Source organism: Lagopus leucura, unplaced genomic scaffold, assembly GCF_019238085.1.
Source record: "Lagopus leucura isolate 7727_CA_CO unplaced genomic scaffold, USGS_WTPT01 Super-Scaffold_741, whole genome shotgun sequence".
Classification (NCBI taxonomy): domain Eukaryota; kingdom Metazoa; phylum Chordata; class Aves; order Galliformes; family Phasianidae; genus Lagopus; species Lagopus leucura.
Window position 1 is genome coordinate 1472577 of NW_024962256.1, and position 24418 is coordinate 1496994.

Consider the following 24418-nt stretch of genomic DNA (forward strand, 5'->3'; position numbering starts at 1 on the left):
GAGAGAAAAATAATTTCTGCCAGGAGTGGCTAAATAAATTGGGAGTTTCTGGACTGCTGAATATGTAGGGAATATGACAAGAATCAGTGAAAACACAAATGGTAGATGTGGTTCCATGGTTTCACTCTCATTAAGCTGTGCCAGCAGGCTTTGAATTATGTTATCAAGTTAAAACAAAGGGGATCATCTCTTAGTATAACACATGCGGGTAGGTTGTGGGTGTTTATTACCACAGGATGGTGAAGTTGCCAGGAGTTTCCCTGTGGGAGGTTAGACATTTATGGAACTAAAAGGCCACTGATGGCTTTTGTACACAAAAGCATCATCTTTAATTTAGGAAATCTGTGATCAAGAGTTTGCTCTAGGCTGGGAACCTATACTGGGGAGCTGCACCATCTTCTTGCTTTTGTGTTCTTTTTCACAGATGTTCTTTACTGTCCTTAGTTTTCTTTAGTGGAATGGGGATAAAAAGAGGAAGTAGTTTCTTTTTGTAGATCTACAGTATTGCAATATGACATTTATTAGAGCCACTCAGTAATCGTGTTTGGGTGAAGGAGAAGCTCTGCAAAAGGAAAGATTCACAGAGTACTGTTACTTGGATTTTGTCTGTTAAGTAATCAAGTATAACCCCACAGGGCTTCTGTGGATACTTTCGTTTTACAGTGTCCAGATCCAGATTTGTCAGCTGCAGAGAGGGAAGGGCAAAGGACTGAATTCTGTTGGTTAGCTCCATCGCAGCTGATTTTGATAGTATAAGAAATAGGGCTCATAGCATCCTGCCCATGGGGTTAGATGATCCTTTGAGCTGACCTAAGTAAAGGGAAAAAGTCTATTCTGAAGTTCTGTTTCTGTTCCAGGCCTTTGACTGCCTAAGTCTCTGACTTTGTCCCAACTCTGACTTTGTACAGGCTTATAAGCAAACCTAGGACAGGAAAGATTGTTTATCTGTGTTGTATCTAAATATGAAAAAGGCTTTGGAAGTGAAGGATGTTCAGCCGTAAGCGGTCATAGTCCACAAAAGACAGGAACAAGGCTAAAATATTAAACAAGGGAGAAAAAGAAATAATCTCACTTTATTTCAAAAGCTTCAGCATGGCAGAGACATAGCACCATTGCTCTTTCAAGCAGGGAGTAGCCATTCCTGAGGACCGCTGCTTGACCAGCTTCCCATTCTCCCACCCTTGTTTTACAGTAAAGGAACCTACAATCCCCAGGCAAAGCTTCTCCTTGTTTGCTGCTAGGTATCTGTAGCTTTTTGAGGAGCAGCCCTCTGCCCTGTCTGTATTAAAATTGTTGTGCAGACAGCCTGATTCCTGATTTAGGACTCTGCAACCCTTCAGCTACTGTGGTGTAGAGCAGGGTAATGGAGTTACTGCTAAACTGGCTTTGGTCTGAGATCTAAGCCACTAGCAGGCACTAAAGGAGCTGACCAAAGGGGCTGCCCCAGGGGATGGGCCACCTGGACTTTGATTTGAGAAATGCCTTTATCTCAGGGACAGTAGCTTGAGGGAGAAGACAGGCAAGAAACAGAAACAAATTTTCAAAAGCAATGGAAGCTCAGCAGCCTGCCTCCTTGTGTTGTGCTGATGGATTCTTTGTAGTGCATTAACATGTGAGCTGTGTTTGAATGTTTTCCTGCAGCTGGATGTTCAGAGCTGTGCCTGCTCTTGTGTCTCTTGGGATTTGGTTTCATGCTGCAGCTTTTTTCTGAGCATGAATAAGTTTCCTCTCTTTTTGCTGGCTGCTGTTTTTCATGTAATTTGTGGAAGCTTCATTAGTCTAGGGTTTCTGTTGCTCTGTCAAACTGGGAGAAAATTGGCCAATGGCTGAAAACAAGAAGTTCTTCAGAGGACATAGGGAGAAAGGCAGGCAGGTAGTTTGCATGCACAGGTGGAGGGAAGAAAATGTTAATCTGAGCTATGTGTGCTCCTGGTACTGTGCAAGATGCATGGAGCTGTCATGTTCTCCTGTTTGTTTAAGTGGAGCTGCGCATCCACATGGTTCTCAGTGTGGGGTTTCAGGTGTGTGCATGCTGGAAATCTGATCTGGAGGTGGATGCACAAGGTTTCAAGTGTAAAACACTGATAATCTCAAGTCAATACCATGGCTGTTCCTTCTTCACATATAGTGGGGAGAGTCACAGACGCAGAGAAGATTTCTCACAGGACAGTCAGCCACACACATGCTCCAGAAGGATGACTTGTCCCTCCCAGCAATCTGGTCAGCGTTTGTAGCTCTTTTGCTTCTAGGAGATTGATGATATATTTTATAGCGTGTCTTTATAGCTTAATAGCTAAGGCTGCAAACAAACAAACTCTTTTGCTCTGCCTGACAGAGCTCTGAGATGGAGCCCATCTGAGGGGAGGATTCTGCACCTCTGCTTCACATCCCTATGCCTGCGATGAACAATTATTATAATATTGAAAGTAGCTGGCTCAGGTCTGTCTGTCAGAGCCCAAACTGTTCAATTCCACCTGTGGTTCACACCTCTGAAAGTGTTCAGGGCTGGGTTGTTTAAATTAGACTGAGTTTCCAGATTTCTTATTTCTTCTTCTTCTCCTTCTTTTTTTTTGTGCCTTGGTAAATACTTGTTTTCAAATTAGGGAATTCAGTGGTGTTAGGAGTCAGCAGGTTTGTTTATCAAGCTCTGTACCTGGTGATTAAAGAAGCTGGAAAGGCTATTTGTAGATGCCTGCGTTTGAAAAAACGCAGCATTACCTGTGCAAGCTTTTGGTTCCTTCATCTCTAGAACGGAGATGATATTTCCCAGTATGGCCCTTTGGGAGTTTGTTAGTTTGAATGGATTGACACAAAACAAAAGCTTCAGCTTCTTGGGATGGGAAAGAGCTATGAAAATACAGTATGTTATTGTGATATCCTTTGAGACGTTTCTATGAAGCCAATGGTGACTGTCATGATAATAAAGAAAGCCTTGGAGAAGCTAATGAAATAATGATCCTACTTCCTTTCTATCTATTCTTTCAAAGGGCAAATGCAATGAGTGATAATGGTTTAATGAGAAAGAGTCATTAGGGCATCCAGCCTGCATCTTTAGAAGTGCAAGGCATTTTGGGAGATCTGAAAAAGACTAGGAGAACAAAACCAAAGTAGCTCTGTGAGAATATTAATTTATTATTTGTATTCTCTTTGAATGCTGATTGAAACCGGTGATCTCTTTCTCTGAATGGTGACTTGTACATGTGTGGCCAAAGATGTGGCTTGTTTGGAGCTTCAGTGCAGTTGAAAGAGTGCAATGAAGGAAAAAACTTAGTACGTGCTCTCTGTCTTTTACACACTGCTTTGGGCCTGCTGTTCCTTAAAGATTCCTGACCTGTTGAATTAATGTGTATCGAAGGCCTTGTGTAGTGGAATTGATCGGCTTGGATTATTTTGTTTTATTAATCAAACTGCTTCAGTTTGAAGCTTTCCTGGAGAAGGAAATCTGCTAAGTAATATGTGTTGCATTGGCACCTAGTGAGACAAAAAAGTTTCCAATCCTTTGTGTAGGAAACTGCTACAGAAATGCAGTATGTTACTGTGATAGCCTCTAAGATATTTCTGTGGACCCAGTGAATATCAATACTGTACATTAGTATAAAAGAATATTAAGCATCAATATTGAGCGGCTCTATTTCAGTATTTTGGTGTCATTCTGGCCTGCAGTGGCAGCCAGGAGACTTGATGGAGCCAGGTGAGGGTCCTGGCAACACTCAGTTTTGCAGCCACCGTAGTGGGTGTGTGGAGCTCCTGGGCACAGTGGTACTGTTCATGTGGATGCCAGAAGGGTAATATGGACCATTGCTCTGCCAGACAAAGAACAGGGACTGGTCTGAGGCAGAACAAAATGCTGGAGACCAGCATCAGCTAGTTATTAGGAAAGGTGCTGGATGTTCTCTGAATGCTTGTTGAGTAAAAAGAAAGGGTGAGTAGGGAAAGGAGGGCAAGGACTGTGAATTCTGATCTTAATAACATCATAGATACATCCAGGCAGGCTTTCTATGAATCTTTTCTTGTCCGCCCGCTGAGGTTTGCATTTTCTCTGTCTATACAATAGAAGCTGCATAGGGTCAGGAGCTGGGCTCTGTGTACAGTTTGGATGTGGCAATTTGGCTGTTTGTGCAGATTCATACCCTTCTAAAGCACCTGGTGTTGACCTCTGTTCAGGTGTAGAATCCTGGCCTGCATAGTTGTGAATTTGTTCTGGTGGGAAAAGCCTTGTTTGTTAGAATAAGCAGTGTGTGAAAGCAGAAAAGAAACAAGCAGGGCAAAGTGAGGTTTCGAACATGCCCACAAATGAGGGGGAGGAAACTACAGAAAACCCTCTGTGACAAAGCAAGTATTTTTTTTTTTTTCTTTTCTTTTTTTTTTTTTTCCCCCCAGTCATGAACGAGTAATGCCACCCCCAGATCATCTGCTCTTCTGAGTGGGGTTTGCTTGTGTAGGGGCCTGAATCTGTCTCTGCATCTCAGAAAAACTCAGTTCCTGGCACGGAGTAGGATGGGGGTGACTAAGGACTCAAGCTGCCAGTTTAGATACATTTATATCTATACATGAATTCAGCTGTTACAATTCTGAGCCACATTTGTATCCCCATCTCAAAGTCAAAAATCAGCCTACTTAAAATTTTTGTTGATGAGTTTAATTTGGATCCTTCTGCTGGATTTGTCTGAAAAGGGAATTTGTGCTAAGGATACTGCTGAGATCAGACTCTTTGCATAGATACCATAGATACCAGCGTGTGAGTGCAGAGTCCGCAGAAATCTTCATGGGTAGACCACAGCTCCCCAGGTGCTGTAGGATCAACTGATGCAGTGACAGATCTTGTCCCAAAGGACACAAGTTTCTTCTTTTCCACTTGCAATCCTGAATGAAGCACAAAAGCTTCTATTCCAAGGTTAATAATGTTCAAGCTGCAACCTGTCTGTTCTCACAGTCATTTTCCTTCCCATAATAACCACATACACTCTTTCTGTCTCCTCTTTTCTCCAGGTCAACAGACTATGGCACTACCTACGAAAAGCTAAATGACAAAGTAGGCCTGAAGACTGTGCTGAGCTATTTTTATGTATGTCCCACTAACAAGAGGAAGGTAAGGGAGAGCCATCAAGCTGGTAGATGTAGAAACAAAATAATGACTTCTTGTTCCTTCTGAGAGAAATTATAATCCTAAAGTCAAATCTGTTGTCAATTCCTGGGAGCTTGACTTTGCTGTCTAAATTACACTAGTGTAACAGATTTCAGTAGAATTATGCCTGTTTTACTCGCAATAGGGGTGGAGTCCTTAATCTCCTGCTGAATAAATTAAAGGAGTAAAAGAGTTGCTTTTATTTGCTTTTGACTTTACACCTGTAAAGAAGCCAAATGCACACAAATGCTTCTTGCTTACCCTGACTTCAGCTAATACACCTCTGTTTGCCTTCTCTGTCTCTTTATTAGTAGAAATAGCAAGGTAAAGGGTATTTCGTCCTGCATTTGGTGTTTATGTATTTTCTGGCTTTGTGACACTGGAAGTTGGAGGTTGAAGTTGGAGGTAGAAATATAATTTTCATTTTGATTGGTTATATCACATCAAGGAGCCAAAAGAAGAATATGTTCAGGCAAGTGGGTGAGAGAACTAAGATGTGATTTGAGGGTATAGAAGAGAAGTCATGGCTTTCACCCACCTGTTCATGCTTTCCATGTGATGCAATTAGGGTTCTGTCTGGCTCAGAGTTTTTTCTCAGCACAGGGGTTGCTACTCAAAGCTTTCTTGGTTTAAAATTACAGCCTGTGTGGATTCAAGGGAAGGGATGGAACAAAGGTGCACACACCTACCCACAGAAATCAATGTGGGAGGGCTGTGGCTCACAGCAAAATGTTGGCAGTGGTTAGAGCTGTTTGGATGGGGCGCTGCACATTCTGTCTCATCCCATCCAAACTGCCTAGCTGTTGTCTCCCTTGTTAATTTTCCAAATTTGCATTCTGCTGCTCCTAGTATCATTATTACTGCTATTGTTTGTTCCATCACTGGTCCAGCCACAGAGATTTCAAGATTGATGCTTATTTCAGTGTGTGCAACCTTAAAGCAGTCATAGCTCTGATTATTATAGGCTAAAATGTGTGCCTTTGAGTTTAAAGAGGCAAAGGAGAAGGTGGTGGACAGGAGGAAGCTTATAGATTTTCCTATGCAGAAGATGAAAACTACTTTGACTTCTTTGTTCTGAGCAAAATGGAATGAAGATGTTTCCTAACAAACTCTCCTGGCCTTTGCACTCCTTGCTAGAACCAACAGTGTGTGCACTGAAGAGTTAATGCTGCTTCATTCTGTTTCCAAAGCAACTCTGCCCACCCAGAATTGGAGGCAATGTGCTTGGTTACAAATCTACGTCACTGATGTAAAGTCTCCCTCATAAATCACAGTACTAGGATAAATGATTATCTTTCAGCAGTTTTTCAAGCTATTGAGCTTTACAGATTAGTGGTCTTTCTCCTTCTTCTTTTTTTGTCTGTCTGTCTTCCCTCCTCTCCTCCCTTCCAAAAAATCTTTTGAAATGTAGAGACAAACTGTAAGGAAAAACCTTAGGAAACCAGCTTTAGTGTGGTTGCTGTGGGAACAGCTTGTTTTCATTCTTTCTACCTCTGCTAAATATATTTACCATGCATGGTTAAACAGGTGGTTTGCCCTGGTCTGGAGTGGGCTCTACCTTGTTGGCCGGCAAAGCGTCCCAAGCATTGATTCAGAATCTGAAAAATGCTTGGAAAAGATGTCAATCGATTTGAGCATCAGGATTTGTCAAATTCATTATCAGGCATACTATGTACCACCCACCCCTTACAGATTCACAAAGTTGTGTGCTGCAGAAAATGCACTTAGGTTGTAATCTCCTCCAAATGTATCTGGGTAAATATTGTTCACCCATAAGTGGCCTGAAGAGTAAGCATCACATTTTTACTGAGCTCATGAGGATAACCATCAATAATGAATCACAGAGCAGTTTGAGAAGCAGTGGTACCCCAGTAGAGAATATCTAGATCCCTTGTGTTTCACCTCAGAGAGCACAGTGCTGCCTAGTTGCACGTGAGGCAGTGATCTCTTGTGAGCCTCAAAAATACCTCTTTGAGGCAATAAACAGTAAATAAAAAGATACCAAAAGCATCAGATGTGCACACAGTGAACTGTACAGAACTTTTCCACGCAAGATGTTTTCTCATTAGGTGTCAGCTTCCAGATACTGATAGGACCTTGTGTGCCTCGCAGCTCCTGTCGATTTTTGATGGGTTGCTAGCAGTGTCTGCTCATTAGCGCTTAAAGGATTAGCAGCTACTTGGAGGAGGGGGAGAGCTTTCTATACATTCATTCCTAATTGATTTACTAGTGAGAAGGATAATTACCTCTCAGCTACCCTGCAGAACAACAGTGGGAATTACCTGTCAGATTTCTTTGAAGCCCCAAAATGCTTCTCTTCAGCCGTTAAATAGGAATTATGCATTCAGCCAAATGCCAGTTATATAAACATCATTTACCTGAATTGTGGCATAACCCTGGGCTCAATTAAAGTATGAGGAAAGAGGATTTAAACACTAGCTGTTTTTCTTTTTCTTCTTTTAAAATAAAAGGTTTTTTTTTAGGGTTTTTTTTGGTTGTTGTTGTTGTTTTGTTTTGTTTTTGGTGGGAACATGGTAATTATTTTTGGCAGCTCCTGCTGTATTTCACTGCTTTGTGCTGCCAAATGATGGTGGAACACTGATTTCTCAGTACTAACATCACTATTATTGCAGTACTGGGGGGTAGAATGGGTCCGGAGTTGAAAGGCAGGGATGGAGCAGATGGATGAGGTGCAGTTACAGCCTGTGGGCTGAGAGCTGGTATCATTCCCCTTTTCATGGCTTCCAGAAAGTCACATCTGATGCTCGCCTTACCCATATGGGATTGCATAAAGTCCTCAGGATTTTATTTTGAATTATAATACTCCAAGCATTTATGCTTTTCCTACAAAGTAGTTTTCTTTCGGGAGAAAATACCGAACTTAAAGCAGGAATGATTTGATGGAATTCTGGAACATGTTGCACAGTGAGATCAGACTTGATGACCTAATGGCTCCTCTGGCCTCAAAATATTTAATTCACTGTGAGTTTTATTCTGTCCCTCACAAAGATCATATCTGAGCACGTATTAGGTAACACTGATGGCAAAAACAAGTCCTCAGCTTCATGTATATTTGGCCTTTCTCTTCTAGATGAAAAGCTCTAGTTTTTTTTAATTTCATATTTTTAGTCAAATTTATTCATTTCATGTTCATTTTGGAACTTTCTTCTAGATTGCTCTTGAGTATTTCTCCCATCTCACACTGGATAGCCTCAGGATGTTGTTGAATGTTACCTCTGTCAATACTTGGTGTCCTGTCATGTTTTGAAATATCCTTCCTGGCACAGAAGACAGAAGAATACTGGAGCATCCTGAAAGCAGATGGTCCTCTCTGTCATGCCCTTTGTGAAACTTATCGGTCATGTTGTTTATCAGTGGGGAAAATCATAGTGGAAAGATCATGTGTTTGCATCTGAAAAGGAAAGATGCAGTAGTTGGGGGAAAAAACGAAAGTGAAGAAACGCTGACTGTAGTTATATCACAGTGATAAATTGAGATGGCCTTAGTTCTTGTTGGGCATTTCCTGGCTCTGCTGGCTTTTTGCACTTAGAGGCCAGGCTCAGTTTGTTAACATTCTTTGGTTTTACATGTTGCACTGGGAGATATCAAGCCTCTCCGGGCTCAGAATTAATCAGGGCACAGAGCATCATAGCCAAGAGCTTTGACTGCATCCCTGTGTGGTGCTGGGCCCTGGCAGCTCTGGATTCCAGCTCTCAGGTGATGACTGGTTTGAATTTGGGATGGGGATGTCCATGCAAGTTATTTCTCAGAAACCACATGAAGATATTTGGAAAATGCACTTTTCCATTTTGTAATTTGAGGTTTAGCAGTTGTTATAATTAAATATAACAAAAGGCAGATGGCACCTGAAGTTATACTGGAAAACGATTATAGAATGCTCTAATTGGAGGATACCTTCAGAGATAGTCTATTCCAACTGCCCGCCTACTTCAGGGCTAACCAAAAGTTAAGCTGTTGATAACACTTCCCAGCTACAATTCCATTTGTCTCTCATGTATCATTGCTAGCAATCAGGGCCAGCCTGGTGATCTGACCTGACCCATCATTACAAATGGAACCACTCTGGAGCACTGACATAAGGAGACGGGCTGGGCTGCTGCCTACTGTGAATCTGTAAACACCGGCTTCACCAGAGCAGAAATGCTTCTTGTTCTGAGCCAGGACGACTTCCTCTCCTATAGATTGTACTGTTGATTTCCTTCTGAGAATGAAGGAGCTCGAAGTTTCAGAACTCTGTATCTGGCCAATGTGCATGTTTGTGACCAAAAGTGCAAGGTTTGTACCTGCTCTTCTGGGAGATGCTTGCTTTGATTATTTCTTCTTCATGCTGGGGAACTGAAAAGGAAGTTTCCATAGATGAAGAAAAACTACCTTGATTTCGAGGTGATTGTCAGACCTTGAAGTCCAGAAGACTGTGGCTTTCTTATGAGTTGCTGTTTTGAACCCTGGTGAGAAGTCAGGTTGTCTGTATTTGTGACACTTCCACACCCATGAAGATGCTCTAATTGGCGGAGTATATTCCAGGGCACATCTTTCCCTTCAGTGCATCCACCATCCAGTTTTTTGCCTGAGAGACCGCATGAAAAAGCATCTGGTGTGCCCCAGCTGACATACACATTTTAACAAGTCCAGAAATTCTGCAGTGAACTTCAGAAAGGGGAAATGTTCATGTATGTTTGGCAGTATACATTCCTTGCGGTTTGAAGGTCAGGTGGCTGTGTGCCCTGAAAAGCTGGGGCTTGCAAAATGTGCAACTTTGGCTTTTTTACCCCACAGCCTCTTGTCTGTCTTTAAGGGATATGACAAAATGCTCCTTGCTGTTGGCTGGGCAGAGATCTCAGTTCTCTGGTGACCTTTAATTTAATACTGTATTTTGGGTGTTGGTTACATTGAACTAGAGGCAGATTTTCACAGCAGTTTCCAAAGCACTAATGGGGGAAAACACTCTCTAATAAGAGTATTTTCCCTGAATTTTAATTTCAATTTTTCTTCCTGTCCTTTTAAAATTATTTTTGAAAGTTTTCTGTTAGAAAAATGGATCATTTCCACAACTGAATCTTAGGTTCTTTAACTATATATGTACACTTTGAAATGGCACCTATTGGAGTTGAAGTGCTCCAAGGCTCTCCTCCCCATCTTGGGTTCTTCTGTTGAGTAAGATCACTTTAATTTATGAACGTTTGCTTTCTTCTTGTGATTTTGAAATTAATGCAGCACAGCTGGACATAGACTCCTTCCAAAAGGTGCAGGAGGAAGATGAGAACAGAATTGTCACATGTCAGCAGCTCTGCTCCTTTCAGGCACTAAGGTGCCATTTTGAATCCTGAGGAACTGTTGTTGATCTACAGATTTATTGTATTATTTTTTTCATGAAATATTCTGTAAAGTGAATATTATTGGTGAAGGCTTTTAGCTGAAAACCCAATTTCCACTGAGAAAGTTTTATCTCTACCCTTGGGGCTCTTGTGGAGGTTGATAGGATGGAGTTAAAAAGCATTAAAAAAAAAAAAAGGAAGAGAATGACAACTCTAACTGACAAAATCAAACCAAAATGTACTTGCCTGTATATAGCATTGCTGAGATGAGATGTGGATAAATGTAAATTCCTGGTTGCATTTAAGATCTGTGATGACAGTTCTGATGTCTTAGAAATACCTTTCTTTGAATTTGCTTTGCATTTCCGTTGGACGCAGTCGCCTTTAGTTTTTCTCCTGTGCTCTTACCATCATTGTTATAGGCAATAGCTTGAACAATTAAAAGGTCTGTAGACTTTCCATCTGTGTAGAAAGTCAGCACAGAAGTATCATTCAGCTACAGAAATGAGGATTCCCTAGTTCTTTCCTTATAGCAGAACTGAAGCACTTGGGATTTTATTTATAGCTAGACCTTCTAGCTAAGGGATTTGAACAGTAGTTGCAAGCAGCATAAAGAAGGAATTAATTCACAGTGCTCAGCTAAAGAGCCTTGAGTAAATGGTTTTACAGGCCAGCTTCCCAGTTGTCATGCAGTTGGAATGGAAGGACCAAAAGACTGAAACTATAAAAGCCAAGGACGTGTGGCAGCTCTCATACCTATTAGTGCCTCTGGACTTGGCCCATCAGAATGAGAAATGCTTAGAGATATTTGGAGAGTTAGAAGCTCTAAAAGCTAAATCTAATTAGGTTGGTTTGTTTCTGTGCTGTTACTTGGGGGTGAAGTGAGGCAACTGTTTATGAGCTGGAAGAGAGCAATGCTGCGTTGCAGTTTAGGTTAATGAAGGAAGAAGTAAATTGTGACTGTTATATTGAAATCACAGAGGAATGTGCCTACCTGACTGGAAACTAGACAGTGTTTTGGGAGTAATATTGCCTCGTGTGGGAGTTGGAGATCCTAAATGTGTGCGACTCACGTTGACCTCCTTTTTATTTATTCCTTCTCACTTGGAGAGTAATTGAGAGCAAACCCCATGCTGGCCTCACACATCTCCTAAGGGAATTCCTAAGCTCTGTTGTCATGGGTCAGGCCAGACCCATGATCTGAAGTCAGTTTGGTTTTGTCTTGAGTTTTCAGCCCATTTGGTCCCACAGGGAATTACTCAGCTTTTTTTTCCTACTCATCAAATGTGTGATAGGCTGATGAAACAGTGGTTCCAGCATGCACATGGTGCTTGCTAACCCATCTTGAGCTGAGTTGCCATCCTTTGCCACAACACCCATTAATCATTTGCTGTTGTTTTTTTTTTTGTGTGTTTTTCTCCCCTAAGATTGCATCCCCAGCTATCAGTGAGGGACTGAGCTCCAGAGCACTCTGAAGTCATGTGGCAAATGAAAGGGTTCTTGGTACCCCTTTCCCTTATTATTCTGACACTGTGATAAACGGCGCTGCTGCAAATTGGCACTCGCTTATAGGACATATTTATGATGCGTACAGGCTCTGAGTTAGATCCATGGGGCAAGAGTGATAGAACAGCTTTTCTACAGTCTTTTATTCCTAATCTTTTCCTCAGTCCAGTGAAATACAGTTACTAAATAGCTCTTGGCTTTGCAGCTGCAGTTAATAGGGCTATGTACCTGAGCTGCAAACTGAGCTGTAGTTATATTTTTCTGCACCCTTCTCCAGACCCATTGAGCAGTATAGGGTGTTCTTCTCAGCACTTCTAAACACGTGGTACCTAGCCATGAGCCTTTGTGGTAAGAAGTTGCCCACTGTTGTGCAGGAAATGTTGTAGGTCTGAAACACAACATCTGGATCAGCTGAGCTCAGTCTTCTCTGATTTTACCAGTGGGCTGCACAAATGTGACTGATCTCATTAACATTGCAGTACATTCTGTCTGGTAAATATACTTCAGGGGCAGTTGCCATCAGTTGCCAGTTACGACGATTTAAATAGAGAATGAAGTAGCATTATTTCCCTTTACTTATTGATGAAGCAAAGATGACTTCCTCAAGGTCACACACAGTTTCTGTGGCAGTCTGAGGATGTGTGACACGATGTACTTTATCTGCGAGGTTCAGTCTTGTGAGCTCTTGTGCATGGGCTTCTCTCTACTTGTCTGATTAATTCTGCTTGAATTTGTCACCTAGGAAAAGAGAAAATTTTTGTAAATGTTTGCAGAACCATGACCTGAAACTGTAAAAGAACTCATTTGAGTTACAGGTGCTGTAATACTTGGAGAAGAGGACTTGAAATGTTTTTCCTTTTAAAAGGATTTTTACTGCCTCTTTTGAATTCAGAGAAGTCTCATTTTCTTTGTATCTTTCTCTGACCTTTCCTAAGTAAGAAATGTAGTTTCCCTATGGTAGTAGACTTAATTTATTGCTGTTTTATATGTGGTTCAGAATTAAAATCTGCATACAAACAGAGAGTAGTTTCTTCTTTCTTGAGAGTGTAGGAGAATGAAAAATATTGATAAATAAAAGCAAAATTCAAGTGTTAGTAGAATACTCTTAAAATATAGGGTCACAGAATTGTAGGGGTTGGAAAGGACCTCTGGAAATCATCCAGTCCAACTCTCTGCTAAAACAGTAGATTGCAGAGGAAAGTGTACGGGCGGGTCTTTTTCAGTAGCCCCAAATCTATATTGTTTTGCTGTTGTTTGCTTGTGCCTCCTTGTGAGCCCTGATAGCCAAAGGATCCTTTGAGAGAGAGTGCCTTGTTCTGCTGCAGTCTGGACAGTGGGGCCTGGCATGTTGGATGCCCTGTTAGGACCTGGCCTGACCTGTAGGCTTATGTACTTCAAGAAAGAAGAAACTGCTCTGTTTGCATGTGGATATTAATTTTACTTCCTCTGACCTAACATAAATCACAGAGATAAATGGAGTTCTTGTAGCAACTGTTGTCTAGGATGCAACCATTTGTCAGTATAGGTATCACAGAGACCCAAGCTTATGAGAATTCTTGTTGAAAGTTTCCCTCTTTCTTAAACAGAGACAGTCTGATAGTTGTACTTGAAAAATACTATTTTTCAGTATGTATGAACATGAAAATTGGGACTTTTTCAGTCATTTCTCTGAAAAACAGGTGCATTAAAATGTCAGCTGTTTCTAAAAATAAACAGTTGAGATAATTCACAAAATAGTTATATACAGCATCATTGAAATGGAGATGGAAGATGGAAGGGGGGAAGGATTAAAAGAGAGATGTGTATGTGTCTGTTTATACGTATCTTATCATACTACATTGATAGTTATTGTTCAGGTGCTCATGAAGAGGAAAAATTCATATATTATGTAACCCCGGAATTAGAGTTGCCTGTGTGTACCTTTATGTGTCTGTATTTCACAGCTTTGTGCTTAACCGTTACAATAACTTTTACTCACATTCTCTTTATAGGTTTCTGAACTCATTTAATATGCATTTGAGTAGTGCTGAGTTAGGTACTGAAAGCAAATGGAAACCTAATATAAGATTCAACTAATAGAGAGTAAAATGAGGCCTGTCTAAGTTGGCTTTATGGAAAATATCTTGTTAAATAAATATCATTTTAGTCTTTACAGATGTTGCAAATCTAGCTGATAAGAGTAACTGCATCAACATGGGATGTTTAAGTAAAATAAGAAAAAAATAGCCAGACACCTGCTGTATCTTTTATCTACCAAGGATGGGAACTGTGATCTTGAAATCCCAGCTTAGCTGCTGTCTGGAGCTTTGGCTAGGAGGGATACTTTTACATCATAGAAAAAGCTGACTATTTGAATGAAAGCAAGCACAGATTTTATGGAAAAGCATAACAGAACTCAAGTGCTTTGGACCTGACTTACTGTACGTGCTTTCCTGAGTTTGCTTTATGCACAAGAACCAAATGAAGGAGTAGTGTTTCTTTGGCACAGTTTGTGAACAGTGAATGTAGCTATCTACAGTTTTAAACATACAATTTTCTTTCCCATTGTCCTCAGATGATGAATGAAAAACCCTGGGAGTGGTTGGAGGGTGTTACTGTACCTCATTGTCTACTGGTATTGCTGGTGAGTCAGGCTGTGAGGAAAGAAAACAGGAGAATGGGAGAAAGCCAAACTAATGTGTTAGGAGAAGGGAGGGCCAGTTATCAGGTAAGACTTAATTTGGCAGGATGGATTCTGGTGCAAATCTATGATAGGGCTGCCTTTTCTGGCTTCTTAGCAGTCAGATGATCTCTTCTGCTGATTTCTGCCTACTTCACCTCATATTTCTAGAAGTCAGGCTCCTGCAGAGCCTTAGGGATGGTTGTAAAGATGGGGTAAAACTGAAAAGGTCACATCCACATTTAGATATGGACTTTCCAGAGTTGGCTGACAGTATTTAATAGAGGCAGTTTGTTCTAATTTACCCAGCAAGCGTTAAAGGACAGATCAGAAGTTATAATATCCACTAAAATAAAGCTGCGGTTTTGTCACTTAGCATGGCCATTGCTTTTGTGAAGTGAAGCAGAGCAGACCTGTAGGAGTTTGAGGGTCCTGCCTTGGTTACAGGTACAAACTGGGACTGTCAGGATGCATCACCTTTTAGAGGCTGCCTATATCCAACCCTTCAGCAGGGCTGGCTGAGCTGCAGATCCTGACATAGGGCTGGTTTCTGAGACTTCCATCCTTTCTCTACCCTCCCTGCCTCTCTATGAAACATTGCCATCTCCTTTACAGCTGCAGCTCCAATAATATATTAATTTATGAAGTATGAAAAATGAAGTAGTTTTGAATTAACGAGGAGGGGAATGGTGCTTCACAGACAGCAGGATAATCAATCAATAATAATGAGTCAGCATGCTGTCATTAAAAAAAAAAAGAAGAAAAATAATAGAATGGGTGGAGAGAAGCCCTTGGAAAAGGTGCATGTGAATCCTTGTGAGTCTCAATAATATTGTGACCTCAATCGTTAGGGATTAGATCTGGTTCACTGGGAGATAGTTATTTTTCTTTGAGATAAACAAAACAACAAACCAACCCATCCAAAACCATAACCTTAAAACTTGACAATCCATGGTACAATATATTTTATTTCAGTTTTTCCAAAGTAAAGAATAAAAAAATTCAGTACTTCTCACTGAGTGAATTTTCGATGAGCCGATGAGCAGAGTCTGCAGGATCACAATATCCTGAGTTTGAAGAGACCCATGAGGATCGTTGAATCCACCTCTTGACTCCACAGGGCTGCCCAAAATTCAAGCCGTAATTCTGAGAGCATCGTCCAAACGCTTTTTGAGCTCTATGAGCTTGGTGTCACAACCTCTGCAGTGGGACACCTGTTCTAGTGCCTGTTCACACCTTCTTGGTGAAGAACACTTTCCCCTCCCCAATGTAATTCCATTCTGTTCCCTCAGGTCCTATCACTAGCCCTCTGCTCTCCTCACGAGGAGCTGCAGGCGATCATGAGGCCTCCCCTTAATCTCCTCTAGGCTGAGTGAATTCAGTGACTTCAGGCACTCCTCATACATATTGCTCTTTGGACCCTTTGCTATCTTTGCAGCCCTCCCCTGGACACTCTCTAATCATTCATGTCCTTCTTATAATTGTGTGCCCTAAACTGCACTCAGTGAGAAAGCATCCATGCAGAGCAGAGTGGGACAATCCCTTCCCTTGATCAGCCAGCAGTGCTGGGGTTGATGCACCCTAGAGCACCCCAGGTTGGCCCTTTTGGTCGCCAGAACACACTGCCAACTCAGATTCAGCTTGTTAATCAGGGCCCCAGATCCCTTTCTGTGATTTTGCACTCTAGCCACTTGTCACCCAGTCTGCAGATATATCCAGGGTTTTTCTGTCCTAGGTGCAGAATCCACTGCTTGTTAAATTGCACATAGTAGGTGATTGCTCAGCTCTGTAAATTTTCAAGATCTCTCTGCAAAGCCTTTCCATCCTCGAGGGAGTCAAATCTCCTCCTAATTTAGTGTTTTCTGCAAACTTAGTATACATTCAAGTCCCGAATCAAGATCATTTATAGAAGAGAACTGACTATTAAATGGAGCCCAGGGGAACTCCACTAGTGATTGGCTGCCAGCATGATATAATACCATTTACAATGTTGTTTTGAGTCCAACCCATCAGTCAATTGTTTACTCATCCTATTGTGTACCTGTCAAGCTGTATGTTGGACTTTTCTGTCTAGAAGTATACTCTGAAAAACAGCATTAAAATGTTAGCTAAAATTCAAAAAGATTGCATCTACTGGCTTCCCTTGTTCAACTAGATACCTAGTCTTGTCATAAAATGAGATTAAGTTTAAGTGGGACTTCCCAAGGAGAGTATCTTACTGTTACTTCTAGCCATGCACAGTACATAGCGCTATGCTTTCACCTGGAGTGCTTGAGTTCCACAGTGCTGTGGCCTCTGCAAGCTCAGCAACATGTCCAGAGCTTTGGCTTTGCTGTATGTTACTCCCCTTCCACATCTGTGCTCCTCAGTTATCCACACTTCCTCTTACAGTGTAAGCGTAATAACTAACTTTAGCTCTGCTCTGCTCAGGTCTGTTATAAACCATGTTGCCTCAAAAAGCAGTGAATCCTGGACTCTTTTGCTTGACTGTTTTTAGGAGCAGTTTTTCTTCATGGAGCTTAGCTGGACTAGATTTTAGAGAAACATTTCAGCACATCTTAGAATGTTTGAGATTTCTTTTTGCACTAGCCAGGGTTCATTGCCCTTGTTCCCTGCCCATCCTCAAATGCCCTGTGTCTCTGTACACAGACAGATGTTGGTGAACTTGGAGTAATGACAGAGATTTCCTACGTGGAGCACAGAGACAGTAGGAGGAAAATCAGGCAATAGTTTTTCAGTAAGTCTGGGAAATCAACACTTTGTCAAGCCTCACATTTCTGTCTGAGGATAGACAGGTGCTGCTTTGCAGTGGGTTCCATAACCTTTTAGTTCTCTCTTGTAACAAAAGCCGATTCTGCTTTTTCAAACAAAAAAAGCTCATCTGACATTTTTTTGGCTCCTTTGGAGCCATACAGTGGCAGGCCAATGAGATCCTTAAAAGTGATTGCAATAAAGCAGCAAATCTTAAGTGTTGATGTCCAGGGATGCACCAGTAAAGTAGAGGTGATGAACACAGAGCTTGGGTTCTGGGAATGGATGGAAAGACGGAGTCAACGTGGCAGTTTTCTGATTTTTGTCAATACATTTCTAAACCGAAGTATTAAGGTTGTGCTGAAGATCAAACCTGTATTTCTTCTACCAGCTACCTCTCCTCTTTTGCTATTAATAACTAGCCTTGCAATGACCAGGGATTGTGTATGTGTGTGGAAAAGGATGTTGAGAGCAGCGTGTGTGATTTTCCCAAGACTGCAAGGTATCAGTTACTGTATTGGAATAAGACATAATGGCAGCAGTTTTAAGTCACTGAGGCAGTCCCTCACTTTCTCAGTGTGTAATTATAGCCAAGACTTTCACAATAAAAATGCTGGAACTGTATAATTGGGAGTTACTTTTGCAAATACAATGAGAAATGTGAAAATCAGTGAGCTGACAGTTATGAATCCTGTTCCATTGTCCTGAGCCTTCCTAGATGTTAGGAACTGGTGGCTGAGCTAGCAGGTAAAGCTTGCAACCACAGGGAATGGGTTAGAGCTTAATGCTACTGTGCAAAGCAGTGCAATGCCATCATGTTTTGTAATTTTAAGCCTTAATTTTTGTTTACGTCAACTTCCTATCCAGAAAACAGACCTCTTCCTACCTCTTTGACTTGAACCAGTGAGGGAAAATTAGGAAGAGAAGTGCATGTAATAGATACTGCATATAGATAGTGCAGGGAATAGATACTAGGTAAGTAAACTGAGATAGATTATTAGCATCTGTATGTGAACATTTATAAATCTGACTGTTGTCTATGTTCTCTGTGCATTCTGACTAAAAATTAAGTGTGTAAGCAGTAGAAAAGCAATGATGCACTTAAAATTGTATTCAAGTTTAATGGCCTCAAGGGAGATATATAACACAGTTTTTATTTTTGTAAAGAGTCATGAAACACTCTACTGTTCTCAAATGAAACAGACTGCTGTATATAGGCTGCAGAAGTTTACCTCATGAGGAACTATCCATGCACATCTCTTTGTTTTCTGTAACGGGGCAACCACTGTGAGTAAACTTATTCCCACATGTAAAGTCTTCTTCCAAGTGAGGCCTATAATCAGAGGAGTGTTTTTATAGAAATGGCATTCTTATTTCCAGCAGTTCTTGTGTACATAGCCTCTCTCTACTGATAACGTTATTTTCTGCAACTATTTCTGCTTACACAGTAAGTTACCATAACGGTGAAAATTCCTTTGTAGTTCTGTGGAGAATAGTACAACCATGCATTTACTCAAATAGCATATAATTATAACAGTGAATACTGCTTTTGCTTTTTCTCTGCATACAGTTTGGGATCAGAGCTGTTCTGTGCCACTAGAAAAAGCTGGTGACCACAAAGCAATGTGTTGGATATTGCAACGCTTTCCTATGCAGAACTGAGAAGAGCAAAAAAGGCATCATGCGCAGCTATGGTATGAAGAAAACCAAACTTGAGAGCAAAGCACACATAGATCAGCAGCTTTACATCTATCTCCTGATACAATTCTGCTTTTCCCAATGGCAGCACTGGTTGTTGCCTCAAGTCACTAGCCAGGTGACTTCTACTTCTTATCCAGGTCCAAATGTGGAAACAGTGGCCAAACTGGATCTATACAAACTTGGCTTTAAGTGGTGATGCTTATAATCATTTGGCTGTTCACAGAGAGGCACTGTGCTTGAACATGCTGTGATATGGAAATGCCTCTGGCAAAACAGCTGAATGGGAGCTCTCTGTGAATAGCATGTAGCACTAAGATAGCAACATAAAGGTGGGGTTATTGTGTCAGAGGTCTTTGCACTGATGAGCTGTGGGGAGCCCAAGGATGTGCAGCTATAACAAGAGAATAATGAGGTGAACTTACTTTGGTAAACTCTGCCTTGCTGTGGCAATGAAAAGGTTTTATAACCAAGCACATAGCTGTTGCCAATCAGTCACTCTTTACCAGGTCAAACACATGATTTTTGGATGGCTTCCAATCCCTACTGGCACCTGAAATTTAACAAGCAAATGCTTGCTGTGCCTTGTAATTAAAAGTGAAAAGTACATGTGTCCAGTGCCAAAATGCAAGAGAAAGCAGAGAGACATGTTGTTCTGGCCTGCTTAGCAGTAAAACAAACTTTAGATGTTCTGCTTTATTGGGTTTAGTATGATGGCTTATCCTGCTTCTGTACATGCAAAATGCGTCCAGCCTAGGACTGGTGTTATGGGTGGATTAGGACAGCAGTCTTAGTGCCTGAGTTCTGTTCCCAGCTCTGACTTGGCCTAAGCCTTGGAGTCATGATGTATTTTCATTTTCACACCTGCCAAGGAGGATGGTAGAGTGGTTTTCCTTCAGGGGTTCTTGCTCTGTATCCAATTTAGCCTTGATTTGCTCCTGATCCTCAGGGCATCCTTCTAAGGTGCATCTGTGCTCTTGCACAGCTGCTGGAGATGGTAATTAAATGAAGTTTTCTTTCCATAGGGATTGGGGTGTATGAGTTTAGCATTCTGTTCAAGTGCTTTGTTTTGATTTGGCAATTTAAGGCAGGTATGGCTGCAATGCCAAGAGATTGTTTAGTTTTTGTACAAACCTGAACTAGTTGTAGTTGTAATCTGGATGTAATTACATATAAAAACAACAGAGGTCAGAAATATTAACCAGGGTTCTTCACTGTAAACAAACTTTGTAGGCTGTTGTGTCTCTGTTTTGGGAAAGTAAGGTGATGCTGGTCCTCATTTTGTGTCATGTTTTTACTAATGTTTTTCCTCGAAGTTAATCATATGTGCTCTGGGATGAAATAACTCCTGTGGATCTTCAGACAGGAGGATGATAGATAATTATTCTTCTACCACAAAAGTGCTCAATCTCCGACTTTCCCCAAAGTAGTTCTGGCATTTCTCTTTTTTAGTATTTGTGAGAAGGAAATGGAAGAACTGCTGAAATGTTTAGATGTACAGTCATCCTTGACTGAGCCAAACTGTATGTAGCATGAGCTAAGACTGTACATTCCTGTTTCACATGTAGTGTATGAAATACTACTATTACATTCAGACACTGTATGGGAACTGCTGAATCACAGCCTGAACCTCTGATTGATCATCTGAGGTGAGCAATGAGTCAGCCTTGGGATCACAGGTGAAGGCAATTCACCTGTGCTGCTGGAAGGGGTGAAGTGAGGCTCCACCTCTCCTTGACCCATTTAAGAGCTGAGTACCAGTGGGGAAGGATCTTTTCTGGAGATCTCTCCTATGGAGTTTTATAATGAGCACAGGATGAGGGTAAGCACTCTATCTGTTCTCTTTTTGAGAACTCTCGTTTATTTCATAATTATAACATCTGTATATTCATTGATTATACAGACACGTATGTTATCTAGTCCTCATGAACTAGATTTAGATTCCCTTAAATTACTGTTCCAAGATCTGTCAAATCAAAGCTTAAGTTAGGTTGATTATAGTTATAATTCATAGTTTTGTTTCTGATGATAACAGGATTCTTTTTCAAGTTCAAGATTCAACAGTGAATCTGATCCTGGTGTACTGTTTGAACAGCAGTTTTATGCTCACGTTGTTCCTGATTGACCAAATGCTATTGGTACCTAGGCAGAATAACGTAGGAAACTTATATTGAAACTTGCTAACTCTTATTTCTGCAGATGGTTTGTCTAAATGTAGATACAGCAAAGATAGAACAGAAAAGTTATATGTTACATTTCAGAAAGGGTTATTCATAAATATGAATCCAAGTTGTGCCCTCTTGGTGTTGCAGTATTGCAAGAAGGCCCTACTCTTTTAAGTTAAAAAAATGATATATATATTCATTGATTATTATTCTCTATGTCATTGTGCTCATCTTTCATGTTCCTTCTGCAACAGGGAAAATATTCTACAAAGAAGGCGTGGGACTTGCATGTAGCCAGACTGAAGAATTTGCTCTCATTTTTCTCTCAGTGTTGTTAAGATGGGGAACTCTACGATAGGGTCCCCCTAACTTAAACGACAGAGATCCATGCCTTCTTCTCAAACCAACTTACTGGAGTCCACAACTGATGGACTGTGTATGAGATCTTTCTCAGGTGTTAGATGCACAAACAGCTACTGACATCTGTAAAGTTCAGTGATGAGCGGTGGAATTCTGGCTGAGTAGATACTGGTTTGTGATTACATAGAAATCCTGATGGAAAAGAAATTCTGGAGAGAGACTAGCATCAAGTGCCTTTTGGTCTTAAGAGGGCTATTTGGTCATCTGGTCATGGTTCATGTAATGCAGATCCAGCATAAAAGTCTCAGGAAACTCTATTTCATTGCTCATTTTCTATGGATGTCTGACTCATTTTTCATTATCCAATAATAAATACAGTAGTGAAAGTCACCTTTAACACTTAAAGATTGCTTGAATTTTATGGGATTGTATTGAAGTGAATGCCAAGGTATAAAAGCCTTATGGTTGAGGTACTTTTATAACACATGCTTCATAAACCCTTATAAAGTGAGTGCAGTGCACTTCATCCTTTAAGATTACAGTGTTATGGTTCTGAGAGATGGTAATCTGGTGCTATATTCATTAATTAAATCTGTTACTAATGTTAAATTTCAGGTAATAAGAAGTGAAGCTACAAGAAGTTGAAAGGGGTTAGGTCCAGGCAATTTATCTTTCATGAAAGCTCGGTGCATCTTTACTGCTTGACTGATGCCCACAGGTTGCCCTGAAAATTGAGGAAGTTTTTGAGCCATGTGAAGCAAGTAGGAGCTTGAAGTCCAAATCTAGCATGTAACACAAGGGGTTGCAAAGTCTCTTCTTCAGTCTCAATGATGGTAATGATGTGAAAGCTTATTGCCCCTCTCATGTTTGTCTTGTTTGGTGTCCTAGAGTACCATGGTCCCTCTTATCACAGCTGTTGATGACTGAGAAATGGGTTGGGTGTAATAGAGCTGGCAATCTCTTCATCTGTGCACATGCTGTACTGCAAGCAGTACTGGCATATTGCACTAATATGGGAACTGTACTAGGGAAGCTTTCTTCTTTGCTCTGTTTGCATGTTGACTAAACAAGGCTTCTCTTGAGAGCAGATTTTTATCACTGTCATCTCCCACTTTTCCTGATATGCTGGTTTTAATTTTTGAAAGTAGGGGTTGACTTTCTTTTCTTATGTTAGTTACAGGAGTTGATTTAACTACAGAGCAGTGAGCGGGAATCTTGTGTTCTGAACAACTTCTACAAAACTTTGTGTAAGATGGTGTATGCTTTCTAATACATTCCACAGTAATGTGAGTTTTTTTATGATTTTTTTTTTTAAATGCTTATTTATGTGTGTCACATTTTCTGGTAAGAAGCAGGTATTGGTGTGTGTTTTTGTGTTAGAGGCATATAGCCTAATTTAATTAAACTGAAGTTTTTCAATTGAATGGTAACATGGCGAGGAAAGAAAGATGAGATTTTGTTTGCAGTGAGTTTCATTTGTTCTCCATGGTATAGACATAAAAGGGCATCAGGTATGCTTTGTAGCTATGTTCTAAAGATAGTTAAGTTGTGTATATATATATCTCTGTGGACATTTAGCATGCTGCACAAGTAAATTGAAGTAATAATATAGGAGGGAGGGAAAAAGGATAAGAGAGGAATGGGCTTCCAAAATTTTCCAGCGAGGCTTTTCATATGGTCAGACTTTAATGTCACTGAAGCATTTTAGACCAGTTTTCTCATTTAAAAATTTCCAAATTGTTCACACTGCATATGTGTGGTGAACTGATATTCTGCAAGAATAAAATTATTTCTTTACACCTATAAATATAATTTCAAATGTATTTATTTTTTGATTTCAAAAAGTGTAATGGACATCGTAAGTCCAAAAATACAACAATTCTCCTTTTGCACTGACATTTCAGCATAAGCTATTGAAGCTTTGCAGCTTTTTAAACACAAAGCTAATATGGTTTAAATCAAAATGGGAGAGCAAAGATTAAAAAAAAGCTTCAAAACAGTAAAGTTGTGTTTTCTTGTTGTTGCTGTAGATAAAGCCATGTCTACAGAAAATCCTCTGCCTGGCTTTGAAAAGATTCAGTGTACTTAGGAACCGAGGGTCTAAGCGTTTCTTCAAAATGATAAAAAGCTAAAACATTCAGTATAGAAATCACTATGAAGTTGTGAAATCTGAACAGGAAACCTGGAGTTCCTGCCACAAACAACACCGCAAAAACAGAACTACTTTCTGAGTCACAGAATTGGGCAAGGCAGTGCTCCAAGGCAAGTGGCTAATGCAGTGCTATGGACCTGGGATTCTTTTGTAGCTATGGAGACTTGAGTGGTTTGTAGGTGGACTTTTTTTTTTGGTCTGTTGTATTTATTTCTCTTCATAATAGCACTTTCAGTAGGGAAATGAGAATTTGACTAGGAACTATGAAAAGAACCACAAAAGCGCACTGGATGTGCAGAGGAAAATCAGGAGGCAGTACATAATGTTTTAATGATATCTACTTATTTCTGGGAACAAAAGTCATTTATTTTGAATCTGTCCTCTTTGTTCACTTACTGGAAGGCTTCCTGCTAACATAACGCAGTGACACTATTGCTGCAGATATTTGCCTATAACGTAACGTGATAAAGGGTTGGGGGTGATGTGCTGAGCAGGACTTTAGAGTGAGGGCAGAGCAATGAAAGGTGCTGGGAGAAGAACTGAGTGCCAAACTATAGGGAAGTGTTAAGCATAGTTATGGTACACAAATTTACATATGAGCTCAGGCTACTTGTAACTCCAAGCCAGTAGTCTGGGCTCATTGCAGCATTGTACCCATCAGAAATG

The 24418-nt window shown here is 40.7% G+C and overlaps 1 protein-coding gene across 1 annotated transcript in view; it reads left to right on the forward strand.

The window, feature by feature from the left end:
• SORCS3 (sortilin related VPS10 domain containing receptor 3) overlaps positions 1 to 24418 on the forward strand; it is a 273977-nt gene that overhangs the window by 116593 nt on the left and 132966 nt on the right. Inside the window, exon 3 of the mRNA XM_042863904.1 lies at positions 4990 to 5089. Within this exon, the coding sequence (XP_042719838.1) occupies positions 4990 to 5089 (100 nt within the window). The remainder of the gene's footprint in view (positions 1 to 4989; positions 5090 to 24418) is intronic.